General features: G+C 38.0%; 1 protein-coding gene across 12 annotated transcripts in view; it reads left to right on the top strand.

The window, feature by feature from the left end:
• The window catches only part of Cyp2c13 (cytochrome P450, family 2, subfamily c, polypeptide 13), an 80,476-nt gene that overhangs the window by 42,874 nt on the left and 17,141 nt on the right, over positions 1-20,461 (top strand). For all 12 annotated transcript variants that reach the window (XR_015653155.1, XR_015653186.1, XR_015653163.1 and 9 more), the window contains exons 6-7: positions 3,572-3,713; positions 13,161-13,348. Coding sequence is in view for 8 of the 12 variants with exons in the window: in XM_087609030.1 (XP_087465156.1) it covers positions 3,572-3,713; positions 13,161-13,348 (330 nt within the window). In the remaining 4 variants the exon portion in view is untranslated. The remainder of the gene's footprint in view (positions 1-3,571; positions 3,714-13,160; positions 13,349-20,461) is intronic.

Here is a 20,461-nt window from a genome sequence, read left to right as displayed (position 1 = left end):
CAGGTTGCTTCCCATGGCTGAAGTGGCTCCTGGGGTGCTGCTTTTGAGCTCTTCGTGGATGTGGCAACCAGGCGGGCCTGCACCACCTTTTCCCGGAGCCCCCGTGTACTGGGGTCCCAGATAGTGTTAGGTGTTATCCTCTGGAGTCAGAAATGTGGGTAGAGTGTAGTCTCTTCTGGCTTCCCAGTCGTGTCTGTTCCTCTCAAATTTTAGCTCTCCCTCCCATGTGATTTGTTTGTAGAGAACTGTTGATTGATCCCTTCAGGTCTGGGCGGTGTCTCTTCTTTGAGGCTTAATAAGGTTTCTGTTATGAATTTACATGCCTTTTCATTTGGAGCATAGATGTTTGAATTGAGAGAAAAAAAGGACACATGTACTTCCTCCCTACTTATTCAATATATTACTCGAAATCCTAGTCAGAACAATCAGTCAATGAAAGTAGGTCAAAGAGTACAAATTGGAAAGGAAGAAGTCAAAATATCACTGTTTGCAGATGATGCGATAGTATACATAAGGGACCCCAAGAGTTTCATCAGAGATCTACTAACCTTGATAAACAACTTCAGGAAAGTGGCTAAATATAAAAACAGATCATCACACTTCCTCTATTCAAAGGATAAACAGGCTGAGAAAGAAATTAGGGAAATGACAACTTTCACAATGGTTACAAATAACATAAAATACTTCAGTGTGACTCTAACCAAGCAAGTGAAAGAAATGCATGACAAGAACTTCAAGTCTTTGTAGATAGAAATTGAAGAAAATCTCAGAAGATGGAAAGACCTCCCATACTCATGGATTGGCAGGTTTAATATAGTAAAAATGGCCATTTTTCCTAAAGGAGTTTACAGACTCAAAGCAATCCCCACCAAAATTCCAACTCAATTTTTTCATAGACTTAGAAAGAGCAATTTGCAAATTCATTTGGAAGAACAAAAAAACCCAGGATAGCAAAATCTATCTTCAACAATAAAAGAACTTCTGCAGTAATCACCATCCCTGAACTCAAGCAGTATTACAGAGCAATAGTGATAAAAACTGCATGGTGTTGGTATAGAGATAGGTAGATAGATCAGTGGAACAGAATTGAAGATCCAGAAATAAACCCACACGCCTATGGTCATTTGATCTTTGACAAAGGGACTAAAACCATTCAGTGGAAAAACGATAGCATTTTCAACAAATGGTGCTGGTTCAACTGGAGGTCAGCACATAGAAGAATTCAAATTGATCCATTCTTATTGCCCATACAAAGTTTAAGTCCAAGTGGATCAAGGACCTCCACATCAAACCAGATACACTCAAACAAATAGAGGAAAAAGTGGGGAAGATCCTCAAACACATGGGCACTGGGGAAAATTTCCTGAACAAAACACCAATGACTTATGCCTTGAGATCAAGAATGGACACGAGGGACCTCATAAAATTGCAAAGCCTCTGTAACGCAAAGTATACCATCATTAGGACAAAATGGCAACCAACAGATTGGGAAAAGATCTTTACCTATCCTACATTTGATAGAGGGCTAATATCCAAAATATACAGAGAAGTTACACTCCAGAGAGCCAAGTAGCCCTATTAAAGTAGGGTACAGAGCTAATCTAAGAATTTTCAGCTGAGGAATATCATATGGTTGAGAAGTACCTATAGAAATGTTCAACATTTAGCCATCAGGGAAATGTAAATCAAAACAACCCTGAGATTCCTCCTCACACCAGTCAGAACAGCTAAGAACAAAAACTCAGGTGACAACAGATGCTGGTGAAGATGTGGAGAAAGAGGAACATTCTTCCATTTTTGGTGGGATAGCAATGTTGTACCATGACTCTGGAAATCAGTCTGCAGATTTCTTAGAAAATTGGGCATTGTATTACCTAAAGACCCTGTTATATCACTCCTGGGCATATACCCAAATGATGCTCTAACATACAACAAGGACACATGCTCCACTATGTTCCTAGCAGCCTATTTATAGTAGCCAGAAGCTGGAAAGAACCCAGATGCCCTTCAAGAGAGGAATGGATACAGAAAATGTGGTGTATCTACCCAATGTTGTACTACTCAACTATCAAAACAATAACTTCATAAAATTCATAAGCAAATTGGTGGAACTAGGAAATATCCTGAGTGGGGTAACCCAATCATAAAGACATACACGGTATGCACTCATTGATAAGTGGATATTAGCTCAAACACTAGAATTATCCAAGATGCAATCCACAGACCACATGAAACTCAAAAAGGATGACCAAAATGTGGATGCTTCACTCCTTCTTAAAGGGGGCAACACAAATATCCAAAGGAGGGTATGTGGAAGTAAAGTTTAGAGCAGAGACTGAAGGGATGGACATTCAGAGTTTGCCCCACATGTGGCACACACACACACACAGACACACACACACACACACACACACACACACACACACACACACACACACACACACCCCAAAACTAGATAAGATTGATGAAACTAAGAAGTACATGCTGACAGGAACCAGATAAATCTCTCCTGAGAGATACAACAAAGCATATCAAATACAGAGGTGAATGCTAAGAGAAAAACCTCTGAACTGAGAGCAGGATCCCTAGTGGAGGAATTACAGAAAGGATTGAAAGAGCTGTAGGGGCTTTAAGCCTTATAAGAACAACAATGCCACCCAATCAGAGCTTCCAGAAACTAAACCACTACGCAAAGACTAGATATGAACTGGCCCATGGCTCCAACCGCAGATGTAGCACAGGATGACTTTGCTGGCCACCAGTGGAAGTAGAAGCCCTTGGTCCTGCCATGGTTGGACCCACAGTGCAGGGGAATGTCGTGGGGAAGGTGGTGGTAAGGGGAGATGGATGGGGGAACCTTTATGGGGGAGCTGGAGGGAGAGTTGGAGGGGATAGAGGGTTTATGGACAGGAAAATGGGAAAGGGAATAACATTTGAAATGTAAATAATAAAAAATAATTTATGCTTCCTAACAAATAAGGGGAAGTCTAGCTTTAGATACCTTAAATTATAAAGGATTAATGGAAGTCAGGTACAAAGAAACTCATTGTAACCTGTGTTGATATAGTGAAGAAGATGTAAAGCAATAGAGTCAAGTGCCTTTCAATATTTTTCCCATGTTAAGTGTGTAGGCTTTCTTTAAATAAATGCATGTCCTGTGCCCAAATAAAATCTAAATCTTTCCTTACATTTGCTTTTATTTGAGAAATGAAATATTCTCATTCTGAGAAATAGACAACAAAATAGCTTCTCTTCATATTTTCTGTATACTTATGTAATGTAAATACAGAGGAGAGAGAGAGAGAGAGAGAGAGAGAGAGAGAGAGAGAGAGAGAGAGAGAGAGAACATAAACTTGGGAATGCAGTTTTGACAAACAGGAGAAATAAGTGTAGATAATGAAGTTTAGACCATTTATATCACAGTTTCTAAAATGCTATAATAGTTTGACACTGATGAACATTCTAGATTCTGTGTAATCAACAATATAGATTTGTCCAATCTTGTCTATTCAATTGTAGTTGATTGTTCAAGAACAATATTTATCACAAAATTGTACCAATCCATTCTTAGGAAAATGCCAATCAGTGGATGAACTATACACTTGAACACCTGGCAATCATGGTGACTGATTTGTTTTTTGCTGGAATAGAGACAGTAAGCTCAACAATGAGATTTGCTCTCCTGCTCTTGATGAAGTACCCACACGTCACAGGTAAGCACATAGGTGCTGAAGCACAGCAGACCTGGAAGATGCTGGGAAGATGCAGCTTGTATCCTCCAGGTTGTTATTCAAAATGTCAGTATTTACCTTTCTGTTCCATTGGTTCAATAAGAATGAGGACTGAATAAAATTAAGAGAACTTAGCTGTTGAAAAAGCCATCAAGGCTAGTCCTTTGTCTGAGTTCTCTAGTAGATGGTCTGTGGTAAGCACCTTGAGCAAATGCTGGGCCATGATTGCATGTTTTCTTCACCTAAATCAGGCCTTCTGAGCAGGTGAATTCTTGCAGTTGCTTACTTCATTTTGATAAATATAATTCTTGTGTAGAAAAAAACTCAGATCATTAAAGTATAGAATAAAGTCCAGTATTTAATGTGTTTTATTGGAAAATATTTTACTCTGTGAAGCATTTTAAATTGTTTGGTTCATAATAGTTGTATTGCTCTTCATGTCAAGGTTATGATGTCAAAGTTATAGAATACTTTATTATGGCCAATAAAAATTATCATCAATAATATTTTCCACAAAATATGAAAAAGTTTCATTTTACAAATAACATTATTGTAAATTTAAGTTGAGCCAGTAGTTCGACATTAAACATACCTTCAACTGTCTGTCAATATCTGCAGAAATAGCATAATTATGAGACAGAATTTATTCATTTAGGCTAGCAAATGAAGACAACAGTAGAGAACAGAATCCTTCATAATATAACTAAAATACATTAGTAGTGAAGAGTGGGTGGGGTGAAGATCCTGGAAGGTGATAGGTTAACATACTCTTGAAGAATTGCCATAGAATAAGAAAAGCATACTGTGCCTCTCCAGTGTCCCTAAGGGCCCTTCTTTGTATTGAACATTTTTAAGTAGAAAACCAGGTTGGGAAACGGAAGCTACTCAGCCCACTTTTACCTTAATTATTTTATCCTTCACGTGAGAGTTTCCAACACATAAACAGAATTATATAAAAAATAAACAGAAATCCATATTTAAAAGAACATTGAATGTTTGACAGGGAAAGAATAATGTAGAGGCTGAAAGTGGAAAACTGACAATGTTAAATAGAATCTCAAAATTCTTTTCTCCATTCTCTCATGAATATAACAATCTGGGTCTACCACCCACGTTCAATGCACTCTAAACATCTCTGTGTTTTGCATAGACTTTTTCCTCCACATATCCATCAGAAATAATGTAAAGACCAGAATGTAAAAAATGGAATGAATGAACAAAGATGTTCAAGTTTATCCCCAACCACACTTAAAATATTGACAACACAACAGAATTCTCAAGAGCGGGTGGTGATCGTCTTCTGCATTGAAAAAGCAAAAATGTAAAGATAGATCTTCAACAGTAAATTTTGCTCCCTATTTTGCTTTCTTTATGAATCCTTGGAGGAGATTTTTCACCCAATTGACTAGTGCAACTTTCCTCTAGGAAGCAATTAACTAAAGGTACCTGTATAATTTATGAGAGAAGTTGATACTTTCAGAGAGTGCTCTGAGCACTAGAATTAGAAAAGCCCAGATTTGGTATTTACCTGATAGATGCTGCAGGAATGAACAGAAAATGAGGAACAGCACAGAAGTAATGTGTCTTCTGATGTCTTCATTAAATGCACATTTATTCTAGGCAGTGAAACACTCCTTGAATACTGACAAGTAATTCTAAATCATGAAAGGGAAAATTACAACCTAAAGTGAACAGCATGCATTAATCAAAAAGTATACAAATAATGTAAACTATCTCTTATATTGGAGATAGAGAATCATTTTATATATCTTCAACTCCTTCCACAATTTTCCATATTACTAAATATGGTAATCTAAGAATGATATATGTGTGTGCATTCATGTGTATATGGTATGTATATATGTATGTATATATGTTCATTATCTACTTGCAGATATATATTTATAAATAAGATACAGGCATAACTGCTATGTTATTTTCTGCTACCAATATCTCAATAGTTGTGTATGATTGTATATGATTGAGTACTTAGCAAAGTTACTGTTTAAAATATATTTCTAAGTAGTTGCTTGTGATGAACCTGCACACTGATAATTAAAAATAAGCTAGGCAGGAACCTGAAGGGACCGACCAGATAAACAGTTCTCTGCACCCAAATCCCATGGGAGGGAGAGCTAAACCTTCAGAGAGGTAGACACGCCTGGGAAACCAGAAGGGACTACACTCTGCCCACATCTCTGACTCCAGAGGAAAACACCAAACGCCATCTGGGACTCTGGTGCACGGGGGCTCCCAGAAAGGGCGGTGCAGGTCCTCCTGGTTGCTGTCCCCACGGAGAGCTCATAAGCAATACCCCACGAGCAAACTTGAGCCTGGGGACCACAGGTAAGACCAACTTTTCTGCTGCAAGTGACCTGACTGGTGGCCTCGGGACACACAGAGGCAAAATTCTTCTAGGACTGGACACTTCCAGTTTTTAGCGGGAGTCCCAATCTCACACTCCCTGCCTCCAGCTCACTGCTCCCAAACACCGTGGGAGAGAGATCTCCGCCCTGACAGGTGGGCACTCCTGAGACTGCAGAGTGGAAGAGACCGCCAGCACTGCCCACCCCTGCCCTGATCCCTGGCCCAAGAGGAAACTGTATAGTGCCTCTGGGTTCCTGGAGATAAGGGACAGGAGCAGCAGGTCCCCTGCATCTGAGACACTGCCGGAGCCTGAAGGGACCGACCAGATAAACAGTTCTCTGCACTCAAATTCTGTGGGAGGGAGAACTGAACCTCAGAGAGGCAGAAACGACTGGGAAACCAGAAGAGACTACACTCTGCCCACATCTCTGACTCCAGAGGAAAACACCAAACGCCATCTGGGACTCTGGTGCACCAGGGCAGGTCCTCCTGGTTGCTGTCCCCACAGAGAGCTTATAAGCAACACCGCACGAGCAAACTTGAGCCTGGGGACCACAGGTAAGACCAACTTTTCTGCTGCAAGCGACCTGACTGGTGAACTCAGGGCACAGGCCCACAGGAACAGCTGAAGACCTGAAGATAGGAAAAACTACACGCCCGAAAGCAGAACACTCTGTTCCCATAACTGGCTGAAAGAAAACAGGAAAACAGGTCTACAGCACTCCTGACACACAGGCTTTTAGGACAGTCTAGCCACTGTCAGAAATAGCAGAACAAAGTAACACTAGAGATAATCTGATGGCGAGAGGCAAGTGCAAGAACCCAAGCAACCGAAACCAAGATTACATGACATCATCAGAGCCCAATTCTCCCATCAAAGCAAACAAGGACTATCCAAACACACCAGAAAAGCAAGATCTAGTTTCAAAATCATATTTGATCATGATACTGGAGGACTTCAAGAAAGACATGAAGAACTCCCTTAGAGAAACACAGGAAAACATAAATAAACAAGTCGAAGCCTACAGAGAAGAATAACAAAAATCCCTGAAAAAATTCCAGGAAAACACAATCAAACAGTTGAAGGAATTTAAAATGGAAATAGAAGCAATGAAGAAAGAACACATGGAAACAACCCTGGACATAGAAAACCAAAGGAAGAGACAAGGAGCCATAGATACAAGCATCACCAACAGAATACAAGAGATAGAAGAGAGAAGCTCAGGAGCAGATGATTCCATAGAAATCATCGACTCAACTGTCAAAGATAATGTAAAGAAGAAAAAGCTACTGGTCCAAAACATACAGGAAATCCAGGACTCAATGAGAAGATCAAACCTAAGGATAATAGGTATAGAAGAGAGTGAAGACTCCCAGCTCAAAGGACCAGTAAATATCTTCAACAAAATCATAGAAGAAAACTTCCCTAACCTAAAAAAAGAGATGCCCATAGGCATATAAGAAGCCTACAGAACTCCAAATAGATTGGACCAGAAAAGAAACACCTCCCGTCACATAATAGTCAGAACACCAAATGCACAAAATAAAGAAATAATGTTAAAAGCAGTAAGGGAAAAAGGTCAAGTAACATATAAAGGCAGATCTAATAGAATCACACCAGACTTTTCGCCAGAGACTATGAAAGACAGAAGATCCTGGACAGATGTCATACAGACCCTAAGAGAACACAAATTCCAGCCCCGGTTACTGTATCCTGCAAAACTCTCAATTAACATAGATGGAGAAACCAAGATATTCTATGACAAAACCAAATTTACACAATATCTTTCTACAAATCCAGCGCTACAAAGGATAATAAATGGTAAAGCCCAACATAAGGAGGCAAGCTACAGCATAGAAAAGCAAGAAACTAATCGTCTTGGCAACAAAACAAAGAGAAGAAAAGCACACAAACATAACCTCACATCCAAATATGAATATAACAGGAAGCAATAATCACTATTCTTTAATATCTCTCAACATCAATGGTCTCAATTCCCCAGTAAGAAGACATAGATTAACAAACTGGATACACAATGAGGACCCTGCATTCTGCTGCCTAAAGGAAACACATCTCAGAGACAAAGACAGATACTACCTCAGAGTGAAAGGCTGGAAAACATTTTCCAAGCAAATGGTCTGAAGAAGCAAGCTGGAGTAGCCATTCTAATATCAAATAAAATCAATTTTCAACTAAAAGTAATCAAAGAAGATAAGGAAGGTCACTTCATATTCATCAAAGGAAAAATCCACCAAGATGAACTCTCAATCCTAAATATCTATGCCCCAAATACAAGGGCACCTACATACGTAAAATAAACCTTACTAAAGCTCAAAACACACATTGTACCTCACACATAATAGTAGGAGATTTCAACACCCCACTCTCATCAATGGACAGATCATGGAAACAGAAATTACACGGAGACGTAGACAGACTAAGAGAAGTCATGAACCAAATGGACTTAACAGATATTTATAGAACATTCTATCCTAAAGCAAAAGGATATACCTTCTTCTCAGCTCCTCATGGTACTTTCTCCAAAATTGACCATATAATTGGTCAAAAAACGGGCCTCAACAGGTACAGAAAGATAGAAATAATCCCATGTATGCTATCAGACCACCATGGCCTAAAGCTGGTCTTCAATAAGAATAAGGGAAGAATGCCCACATATACGTGGAAATTCAACAACGCTCTACTCAATGTAAACTGGTCAAGGAAGAAATAAAGACAGAAATTAAAGACTTCTTAGAATTTAATGAAAATGAAGGTACAATATACCCAAACATATGGGACAGAATGAATGCTGTGCTAAGAGGAAAACTCATAGCTCTGAGTGCCTGTAGAAAGAAACAGGAGAGAGCATGTGTCAGCAGCTTGACAGCACACCTAAAGGCTCTAGAACAAAAAGAAGCAAATACACCCAGGAGGACTAGAAGGCAGGAAATAATCAAACTCAGAACTGAAATCAGCCACGTAGAAACAAAAAGGAACATAGAAAGAATCAACAGAATCAAAAGTTGGTTCTTTGAGAAAATCAACAAGATAGATAAACCCTTAGCCAGTCTAACGAGAGTACACAGAGAGTGTGTCCAAATTAACAAAATCAGAAATGAAAAGGGAGACATAACTACAGAATCAGAGGAAATTCAAAAATCATCAGATCTTACTATAAAAGCCTATATTCAACAAAACTTGAAAATCTGGAGGAAATGGACAATTTCCTAGACAGATACCAGGTACTGAAGTTAAATCAGGAACAGATAAACCAGTTAAACAACCCCATAACTCCTACGGAAATAGAAGCAGTCATAAAAGGACTCCCAACCACAAAGAGCCCAGGTTCAGATGGGTTTAGTACAGAATTATATCAGACCTTCATAGAAGACCTCATACCAATATTATCCAAACTATTCCACAAAATTGAAACAGATAGAGCACTATTGAATTCCTTCTATGAAGCCACAATTACTCTTATACCTAAACCACACAAAGACCCAACAAAGAAAGAGAACTTCAGACCAATTTGCCTTATGAATATCGACGCAAAAATACTCAATATAATTCTGGCAAACCGAATCCAAGAGCACATCAAAACAATCATCCACCATGATCAAGTAGGCTTCATCCGGGAATGCAGGGATGGTTTAATATACAGAAACCATCAACATAATCCATTATATAAATAAACTGAAATAACAAAACCACATGATCATTTCATTATATGCTGAGAAAGCATTTGACAAAATTCAACACCTCTTCATTGTAAAAGTCCTGGAAAAAATAGGAATTCAAGGCCCATACCTAAACATAGTAAAAGCTATATACAGCAAACCAGTTGCTAACCTTAAACTAAATGGAGAGAAACTTGAAGCAATCTCATTAAAATCAGGGACTATACAAGGCTGCTCTCTCTCTCCCAACTTATTCAACATAGTTCTTGAAGTTCTAGCCAGATCAATCAGACACCAAAAGGAGATCAAGGGGATACAGGTTGGAAAAGAAGCAGTCAAAATACCACTATTTGCAGATGATACGATAGTATATTTAAGTGATCCCAAAAGTTCGACCTGAGAACTACTAAAGCAGATAAACAAGTTCAGCAAAGTGGCTCGGTATAAAATAAACTAAAATAAATCAGTACCCTTCCTCTACACAAAAGAGAAACAAGCTGAGAAAGAAAATGGGGAAATGACACCCTTCATAATAGACCCTAATAATATAAAGTACCTCAGTGTGACTTTAACCAAGCAAGTAAAAGATCTGTACAATAAGAACTTCAAGAATCTGAAGAAAGAAATTGAAGAAGACCTCAGAAGATGGAAAGATCTCCCATGATCATGGATTGGCAGGATTAATATAGTAAAAATGGCCATTTTACCAAAAGCGAGCTACAGATTAAATGCAATTCTCTTCAAATTACTAATCCAATTCTTCAAAGAGTTAGACAGAACAATTGGCAAATTCATCTAGAACAACGATAAACCCAGGATAGCTAAAATTATCCTCAACAATAAAAGGACTTCAGGGGGAATCACTATCCCTGAACTCAAGCAGTATTACAGAGCAATAGTGATAAAAACTGCATGGTATTGGTACAGAGACAGACAGATAGAACAATGGAACAGAATTGAAGACCCAGAAATCAACCCACACACCTATGGGCACTTGATTTTTGACAAAGGAGCCAAAACCATTCAATGGAAAAAAGATAGCACTTTCAGCAAATGGTGCTGGTTCAACTGGAGGTCAACATGTTGAAGTATGCAAATTGATCCATGCTTATCACCCTGTACAAAGCTTAAGTCCAAGTGGATCAAGGACCTCCACATCAAACCAGATACACTCAAACTAATAGAAGAAAAACTAGGGTAGCATCTCAAACACGTGGGCACTGGAAAAAATTTCCTGAACAAAACCCCAATGGCTTATCTCTAAGATCAAGAATCGACAAATGGGATCTCATAAAACTGCAAAGCTTCTGTAACGCAAAGGACACTGTGGTTAGGACAAAACAGCAACCAACAGATTGGGAAAAGATCTTTACCAATCCTACATCAGATAAAGGGCTTATATCAAAATATACAAAGAACTCAAGAAGTTAGACCACAGGGAGACCAATAACCCTAATATAAAATGGGGTTCAGAGCTAAACAAAGAATTCACAGCTAAGGAATGCCGAATGGCTGAGAAACACCTAAAGAAATGTTCAACATCTTTAGTCATAAGGGAAATGCAAATCAAAACAACCCTGAGATTTCACTTCACACCAGTGAGAATGGCTGAGATAAAAAACTCAGGTGACAGTAAATACTGGCGAGGATGCGGAGAAAGAGGAACACTCCTCCATTGTTGGTGGGATTGCAGACTGGTAAAACCATTCTGGAAATCAGTCTGAATGTTCCTCAGAAAATTGCACATTGAAATGCCTGAGGATCCAGCCATACCTCTCTTAGGCATATACCCAAAAGATGCCCCAACATATAAAAAAGACACGTGCTCCACTATGTTCATAGCAGTCTTATTTATAATAGCCAGAAGCTGGAAAGAACCCAGATGCCCTTCAACAGAGGAATGGATACAGACAACGTGGTACATCTACACAATGGAGTATCACTCATCTATCAAAAACAATGTCTTGGGGTTGGGGATTTAGCTCAGTGGTAGAGTGCTTGCCTAGCAAGCGCAAGGCCCTGGGTTCGGTCCCCAGCTCCGGAAAAAAAGAAAAAAAAAACAATGTCTTTATGAAATTCATAGGCAAATGGTCGGAACTGGAAAATATCATCCTGAGTGAGGTAACCCAATCACAGAAAAACACACATGTTATGCACTCATTGATAAGTGGCTATTAGCCCAAATGCTTGAATTACCCTAGATGCATAGAACACATGAAACTCAAGATGGATGATCAAAATGTGAATGCATCACTCCTTCTTTAAAAGGGGAACAAGAATACCCTTGGCAGGGAACAGGGAGGCAAAGATTAAAACAGAGACAGAAGGAACATCCATTCAGAGCCTGCCCCACATGTGGCGCATACATATACAGCCACCCAATTAGACAAGATGAATGCAGCAAAGAAGTGCAGGCCGACAGGAGCCGGATGTAGAACTCTCGTGAGAGATACAGCCAGAATACAGTAAATACAGAGGCGAATGACAGCAACAAACCACTGAACTGAGAATAAGACCCCCATTGAAGGAATCAGAGAAAGAACTGGAAGAGCTTGAAGGGGTTCGAGACCCCATATGAACAACAATGCCAGAGCTTCCAAGGACTAAGCCACTACCTAAAGACTATACACGGACTGACCCTGGACTCTGACCTCATAGGTAGCAATGAATAGCCTAGTAAGATCACCAGTGGAAGGGGAAGCCCTCGGTCCTGCTAAGACTGAAACCCCAGTGAACATGATTGTTGGGGGGAGGGCGGCAATGGGGGGAGGATGGGGAGGGGAAACACCCATAAAGAATGGGAGGGGGAGGGGTTAGGGCGATTTTGGCCTGGAAACTGGGAAAGGTAATAACACTCGAAATGTATAGAAGCAATACTTAAGTTAATAAAAAATTAATAAAAAATAAAATAAAATAATATTTTGCCATAAAAAATGAGCTGGGCAGAATAAAATTGCATAAAGACCTTCACATACCTCAGTAAAGGGAATAACATTTAAAATGTAAATAAAAATATCCAATAAAAGAAAATATTCAGTAATATATTCCTCAATTTAATATATTATTTCTGATATCTTTATTAATGTCTATAATGTCAAATTAATTGAACCTTTTTTATTGTTATCAATATTTAACTATATCTCATTATTTGATATCATGAATAAAACAATTAGCATATAATAATGAATCATGTTAGCTATGTTATAATATAATGGTAGAAATCTACCTTAGAATAATCCTATGTATCTAAGTTTACTCCTCAGTGTGAAATATATGTTGAAAATACTATTGGGCCAGTTTCTCCATGGCCTAGTTAGATGGGCATTAATGGGAGATACAGGCTACATTTTTCTTATTCCAATATTTGTCATTGTTTTTATCCAGCTAAAGTCCAGGAAGAGATTGACCATGTGATTGGGAGACACCGCAGCCCCTCTATGCAGGACAGGAGCCACATGCCCTACACAAATGCCATGGTCCACGAGGTTCAGAGATACATTGACATTGGTCCAAATGGTCTGCTTCATGATGTGACCTGTGACACTAAATTCAGAAACTACTTCATACCGAAGGTAAGCTTATTTCTCTCTGCTATGCTTCTGTGCTCTTGTTGTTCTCACCAACAAGGGTGGGAGAATGGACTTCAGGCATTGGCAATACAATAAAAATGTGTTCATCAGTCAAGGAAAAGGTAAAATTTATAAAAAAATTCCTACAACAAAACATTCAGGAATTCTGCAGTAGTATAAAAAGGCTAAATGTAATTGACTAAATAATAATAGGAATAGGAGAAAAATTAGTGCAAAGACCATCACCCCTGGAAATATTTCCAACTAAATCACAGAGGAATTTTTTTCCTAACTTAAAAAAGGAGATGCTTACAAGAAGACAAGGAATCTGACATGAAACATATTTCATCAGAAATGAAAATTTACTCTCAACATAATTATTGAAATGCTAAATTTGCAGAATAAAGAAGTAATATTAAGAGGTACAGTCAAGGAAGGCAAGTAACCTATAAATATAGACTTGTTCTCAGAATTATATCTAATTTCTCAGTGGAGACTCTAAAAGGGAGAAAAGGGAGAATGGACTGAGCAGTATACTGCAGAGCTAAAAGACCAACGATTTCAGCCCAAACTACTAGATTTAGGAATTCTTTCAGTCATCATAAAGAAAACAAGATATTCTATGCTAAAAATTAGCTCAAACAAGATCTATGTGCAAATCTAGTCTTACAGATGATACTAAAAAGAAGATTCGAGGCCAAGGAGGTTAACTATACCCATGAAAACACAGAAAATATATAACCTCACACCAGCAAAACCATAATAAGGAAAGATTCCCATCTCAGAAACACACACACACACACACACACACACACACACACACACACCATGAATACCACCACACAACAATACAGTAACAATAATTAACAATCATTGGTCACTTATATCTCTCAATATTAATGGACTCAACCCTCATCCATATGACTTAGACTAACAGAATTAATGAAAAAGCAGGATCTATCCTTCTGCAGGGGCATATGATAAACACCCTTCATCATCAAAGACAGACATTGCTTCAGAATAAACAATTGGAAAAATATCTCCCAAGCAAAGGGACCTAAGAAGCAAGTTGGTATAGACATTCTAATATCTAACAAATAGACTCAAATGGGGATGAAGAAGGATACTTTCTACTCATTTAAGGCGTAATGCACCAAGATGGCGTTTTATTTCTTAACTATTATGCCCCAAACAAAAGTGTACCTTATTTGTTAAAGGAAATTTCTAAAGTTTAACCAACATGTTAACAGTCATACATTGGTGGTAGGAGACTTTTAATATCCAACTTTTACCAAGTAACTGGCCATTCAGATGAACACTAATTAAGAAATAGTAATGCTAAGAGATTTTTGTTTTATCTAAACAATCCTGACAAGTAATCTAAAGATCATTTACCTAAAACACAAAAGTATAAGACTTCTCAACACCCCATAGAAATTTCTCCAAAATTGAACACATATTGGTTCATACAGCAAGTCTCAAAAGATAAAAAACATTAAATTTAACCAAAACCACTATAGATTATAGCTTGATTTCAACAGCAGCACAAACAACAGAAAGGCTACAAACACCTGAAAACTGAAGAACTCTTTACTGACTGAAAAGTGTGTAAGACAAAAAAGAAAGAAAGAAAGAAAGAAGGAAAAAAGAAAGAAATTAAAGGCTTTTAGGTATCCATGGAAATACATGCCCCACATACCTAAATATATGGGACACAATGAAGGCTAAGTGGAAAATTCATAGCACTAAGTGCCTATAGAAAAAAATGAAGTGATCTCCCACTATCAATTTGACATTACATCTGAAACCTCTAGAACAAATAAAAGTATAAAAGTAAGAAAAGAATGTATGCAAACCCAAAAGGAGTAGGTGGAATTAAATAATAAAACTGAGGGCTGAAATTAGTAAAATGAAAACAAAGGTAGCAATACAAGGAAACAATGAAACAGATTTCGTTCTTTGAGGAAAACAAGAACATAGAAAAGTCCTCATCAAGGGGAGGGGTTAGGGGGATGTTGGCCAGGAAACCGGGAAGGGGATTAACAATTGAAATGTAAATAAGAAATAGTCAAGTTAATAAAGATAAAAAAAAAGAGAGTTACTATCCAAATTAACAAAATCAGAAATGAGACAGGAGACATGACAACAGATAGCAAGGAAGTTCAAAGACTCATCAGGTCATACTTTAAAAACCTGTTCTTCCAAAAGACTATACATGGACTGACCCAGGGCTCCAACTGCATATGTGCATAGATTAGCCTTTTTGGGGCACCAGTGGAAGGGGAAGCCCATGGTCCTGCCAAGGTTGAACCCCCAGTGCAGTGGAATATGGGGGGCAGTAAGGGGATGTACGGGGGAAATACCCATATGGGGGAGGGGGATTATAGGGGATGGGGTCTTATGAATAGGAAACCAGGAAGGGGAACAGCATTTGAAATGTAAGTAAAGAAATATATCTAATAAAAAAATTTAAGAAAAGAAAAAAAAACCTGTTCTCCACAAAATTACTTGATAGAAATCACTTACTGAAGTGAAATTGAGATCAGATATACAATATACAAAGACCTATAATACATAATGAAATAGAGGTCTTAATTAAAAGTGTTTTAGCACAGAATTTTAAAGACATCCAAAAACTAATTAATACAAATACTCTCGAATCATTCCACAAAATTGAAACAGAAGGAACATCAGAAAATTCATGTTTTGAGGGTACAATCATCTTGATATAAAATCCACACAAAAATTTAACAAATAGTTTTATATGACAATTTTCTTTATTAATATAGATGTAAAAATACTCAATAAGGTATTTGTAACATTTATCCAAGATCAACTAAAAAAGATCTTTCACCATTATGAATGGCTGCATACTAGGGATGTAAACATGGTCCAACATACAAAAATTAGACAAAATTATCTACCCTAAAAAATAGAAAGATAAAATCCCATGATCATCCCATTAGATACCAGAAAAGACATTGACAAAACAACACCCTTCCATGATTAAAGTCTTGGAGAGATTAGCTATCCAAGGCACATACAAAAACATAAATGAAATTTATATCAAGCCTATAGTTATCCTCCAATTAAAGGTAGGGAATCTAAAAGAAATCCCACTAGAATGAGGAACTAGATCTAGGCACAATAATAAAATATGGAAATCAAGTGGGTATATATTGGAAAAGAAGGAAGCAGTTTACATTTACTTGAAGTTGTCATGATAGGATGTATAAGCAACAAGGAAATTCCTACATCTAATAAAATCCTTTAGGGAAGTGATATGAAATTAACTTGGAAACAAATCTGTAACCCTCCTTCATACAAGTGCAAATGGAATGAGAAAGAAAATAGGGAAACAGTACCTTTCACTATAGCTATAAACAATATTAAAACTTTGGGCTAACTGTAACCAAGTAAATAAAAAATTTCTATGATAAACTTCATGTCTTTGAAGAAAGAAATAGAAGCTGTAAGAGGATGAAAAGGTTTCTCATACTTACAGATTGCTAGAATCAACACAGTAAAAATGTCCAATGCACAAAAGACCAATCTCAATGCACTCTCTATCAAAATTCCAACTCAATTCCTTTCAGTTCTTAAAAGTACCATTATCAATTTCATATAGAAAAACAAAAAACCCCTGAGAGCTAAAATAATCCTGAAAAATAGTAAAACCTCTAATGTTATCACCATTCCTTACTTCAAGCTGTAATACAGAGAAATAGTAATTAATACATCTGGTAATTATATAAAACAGACATGTTCATTAGTGGAATCAAATTGAAGAGCCAGACATAAATTCATATTCCTATGACTACCTGACTTTTTGATAAAGAAGCTAGAAACATACAACAGAAAAAGAAAACATCCTTAATAAATGGTGTTGACTTAATTGCTGCCATACCATAGAACAATGCAAATAGATCCATATTTATCACCCTACAAGAGTGAACGTAAATTTTGAATGGCAAACCCATGCCAGGACCCTTGGTAATTGTAGAGCTTGTTGAGACCTGGAGATTCAGTGGGCACACACCAGAGACTTAGGTGACTCCTCACCCTCTGTCAGATTCCTGGCATGGAACATGTGCCACACTCCTCACAGACAGAAATGTGACCTGTGGTCACATGGACACAGAACAGAGTTCTCCATGGTAATCAGGCAGGTAATGGTCCAGAGGGCTTATCCAGTAAGCTTCCCTTCCCATACATTCCTCCCTGCAAAAGTTATTTTTCCTCAGTCCCACTCTAAGAAGTGGGAACTACCTGGCATGTAACCATTCTACACAATAAACAGTCAATAAAGAGTTTTGAATTGTGGACTGTCTCTTTCATCAAGTTCCATTTTGAGGAGCTATGGAGAAGGCATTCACCTACAGAACCTCAACTTAATTTTCCAGTAGAAGGCTTCTCTGTGCTCCTAGCAACAAATGCCACCAAGCTAAGGAGTTAACACTGGAACAAGTCTGATCTCCTCTTTCCCCAGGCCCCAGGCTAGAAAATGCCTGCAGCTTGTGGGCACTGATTCTGCTCTCTGCAACTGAAAGTTGAAGAGTCAGAGAATCCCCTAGGCCCCAGGGTGCTGCATCTCAGACTGTGATTTCCCACCCTGGTGTCTTGGTGCTTCCCTACAGCCCAGCACCTGCTCTGGCAATGGAGTGGGATAAGCACAGACAAACTCCCCATGTTCCACCTACTCACAAGGCTGTGCCTAGCAACAGTGGAGATGTGGACTCACATCACCGTGCAAACAGACATAGTAAATTTGAAAGAAGAAGAAATAGGGAATAACTTCGAATGCCTTGGCACAGGAGACAGTTTCCTAAACAGAACATTGATATTGCAGGTTTAATTGAGAATTAATACTAAGAATTAATAAATGATACCTCATGAAAGTAAAAGAAAACTTTAAGGCAAAGGACATGGTCAATAGGACAAAATGGCAGCCTTCTAAATGGGAAAAGGATTTTCACAGACCTAACATCTGGCAGAGCACTAATATCTAAAATGTATAAACAAAGACTAGACATCAACAAACCAAATAATGAAATTATTAAAAAAAAACTGCAAGGATCTAAACCAAGAATTTTCAGTAGAGGAATCTTATATGGCTGAAGAACAGTTGAAGAATATAAATGTTCATCATCCTTAGCAATCAGGAAAATGCAATCAAAACTGCTCTGAGATTCCATTTTACATCTGTCAGAATACACAATATCAATCGCATGAGAGACAATTCCTATGGGATTAGGGCACTAATCAAGACATAGAACATTCAAGCTACAATTTGTCCTCCTGGAAATGTTCTAAAGTAATGAAAACTCAGAATATGTAACCAACTACTGGCTGGTGTAAATTGAGACCCATGCCAAATCAGGAGGCATTGACTGGATACTGTTTAGGTGTAGATGGCAAACCTGAATGTTGAACATCCCAGGGAACCATAGTAAAGATGAACCCAACTGGCAAAAAAGAAATCAATTGAGTTATTTCTAATAATATTCTGCTATATTAGTACCTAGTCTAGTTGTCATCATTGAGGATTACTAAGGCAGTGAATAGGGGAGACATAGAGATCCAGCATCAAAAATTATGTAGGGCTTGGGAAACACCACAAGAGAAGGCAAGATAAGATTGTTGGAGACAGAGTGGATGAACACACCAGGAGAACATGACACACAGAATCAACTAAGTGGGGCTCCTATTTACTAACAGACATATTAGATACAATCTTAGAGCCTGCATGGGTCTGCACTAGGTACTCTGAAAATACATTATGGTTGATTGGATTGGTGTTCTACTGGGACCTGTAACAGTGGGACTGGGATGTGTTTCACTTTTCCCTGTTCGACTTAGTAAGAAGAAACGTTCTTTTTAGGAGGCTAGTGAGAAGACTAGGAGTGGAGGGAAGGGAGGATCCTGTCAGGATGTATAGTATGAGAGAAGAATAAATACAAAGAAAAAGGAGGAAGACAGGTCTATAGCTTCCTATGTTTAGATTCTTTCATTCCACAGTCTCCCTTGCATGTTCCTTTATATACATAAATTCTGTGCGTGAGAGCAAACTCTCTCTCCATCCATCCATGGCATGTAAGACATGAACTATGTTCGTGAGGGAAAATGAGTAAGATTTGTCTTCCTAGACCTTGCTTGTTTACCAACATGAATGACTTCCTATTTGTTTTACGTAGAAAATAAGTCTCCATTTGAAAACATAACCGATGTGACTTATAAAAAGCAGTTGAAGAAATGGATTGGTATTTTGATGGGGATTGCACTGAATCTGTAGATCACTTTTGGTAAAATGGCCATTTTTATTATAATAATCCTGCCAATCCATGAGCATGGGAGATCTTTCCATCTTCTGAGGACTTCTTCAAGTTCTTTCTTCAGAGGCTTGAAGTTCTTATTGTACAGATCTTTCACTTGCTTGGTTAAAGTCACACCGAGGTATTTTACATTATTTGGGACTATTATGAAGGGTGTTGTTTCCCTAATTCCTTTCTTGGCTTGTTTCTCTTTTGTGTAGAGGAAGGGTACTGATTTATTTGAGTTAATTTTATACCCAGCCACTTTGCTGAAGGTGTTTATCATCTTTAGTAGTTCTCTGGTGGAACTTTTGGGATCACTTAAATATACTATCATATCATCTGCAAATAGTGATATTTTGACTTCTTCTTTTCCAATCTGTATCCCTTTGATCTCCTTTTGGTGTCTGATTGCTCTGGCTAGAACTTCAAGAACTATATTGAATAAGTAGGGAGAGAGTGGGCAGCCTTGTCTAGTCCCTGATTTTAGTGGGATTGCTTCCAGTTTCTTTCCATTTAGTTTAGTGTTAGCTACTGGTTTGCTGTATATGGCTTTTACTAGACAGAACAATTTCCAAATTAATCTGGAATAACAAAAACCCAGGATAGCTAAAACTATCCTCAAAAATAAAAGAGACAGAAAGATCAGTGGAATAGAATTGAAGACCCATAAATGAACCCACACACCTATGGTCACTTGATTTTTGACAAAGGAGCCAAAACCATCCAATGGAAAAAAGATAGCATCTTCAGCAAATCGTGCTGGTTCGACTCGAGGTCAGCATTTAGAAGAATGCAGATTAAT

This window comes from Rattus norvegicus, chromosome 1 (genome assembly GCF_021556685.1).
Source record: "Rattus norvegicus strain SHRSP/BbbUtx chromosome 1, alternate assembly SHRSP_T2T, whole genome shotgun sequence".
Taxonomy (NCBI): Eukaryota; Metazoa; Chordata; class Mammalia; order Rodentia; family Muridae; genus Rattus; species Rattus norvegicus.
The sequence above is the reverse complement of the archived record's forward strand: the minus strand, read 5'-3'. Positions and strand labels throughout refer to the sequence as shown.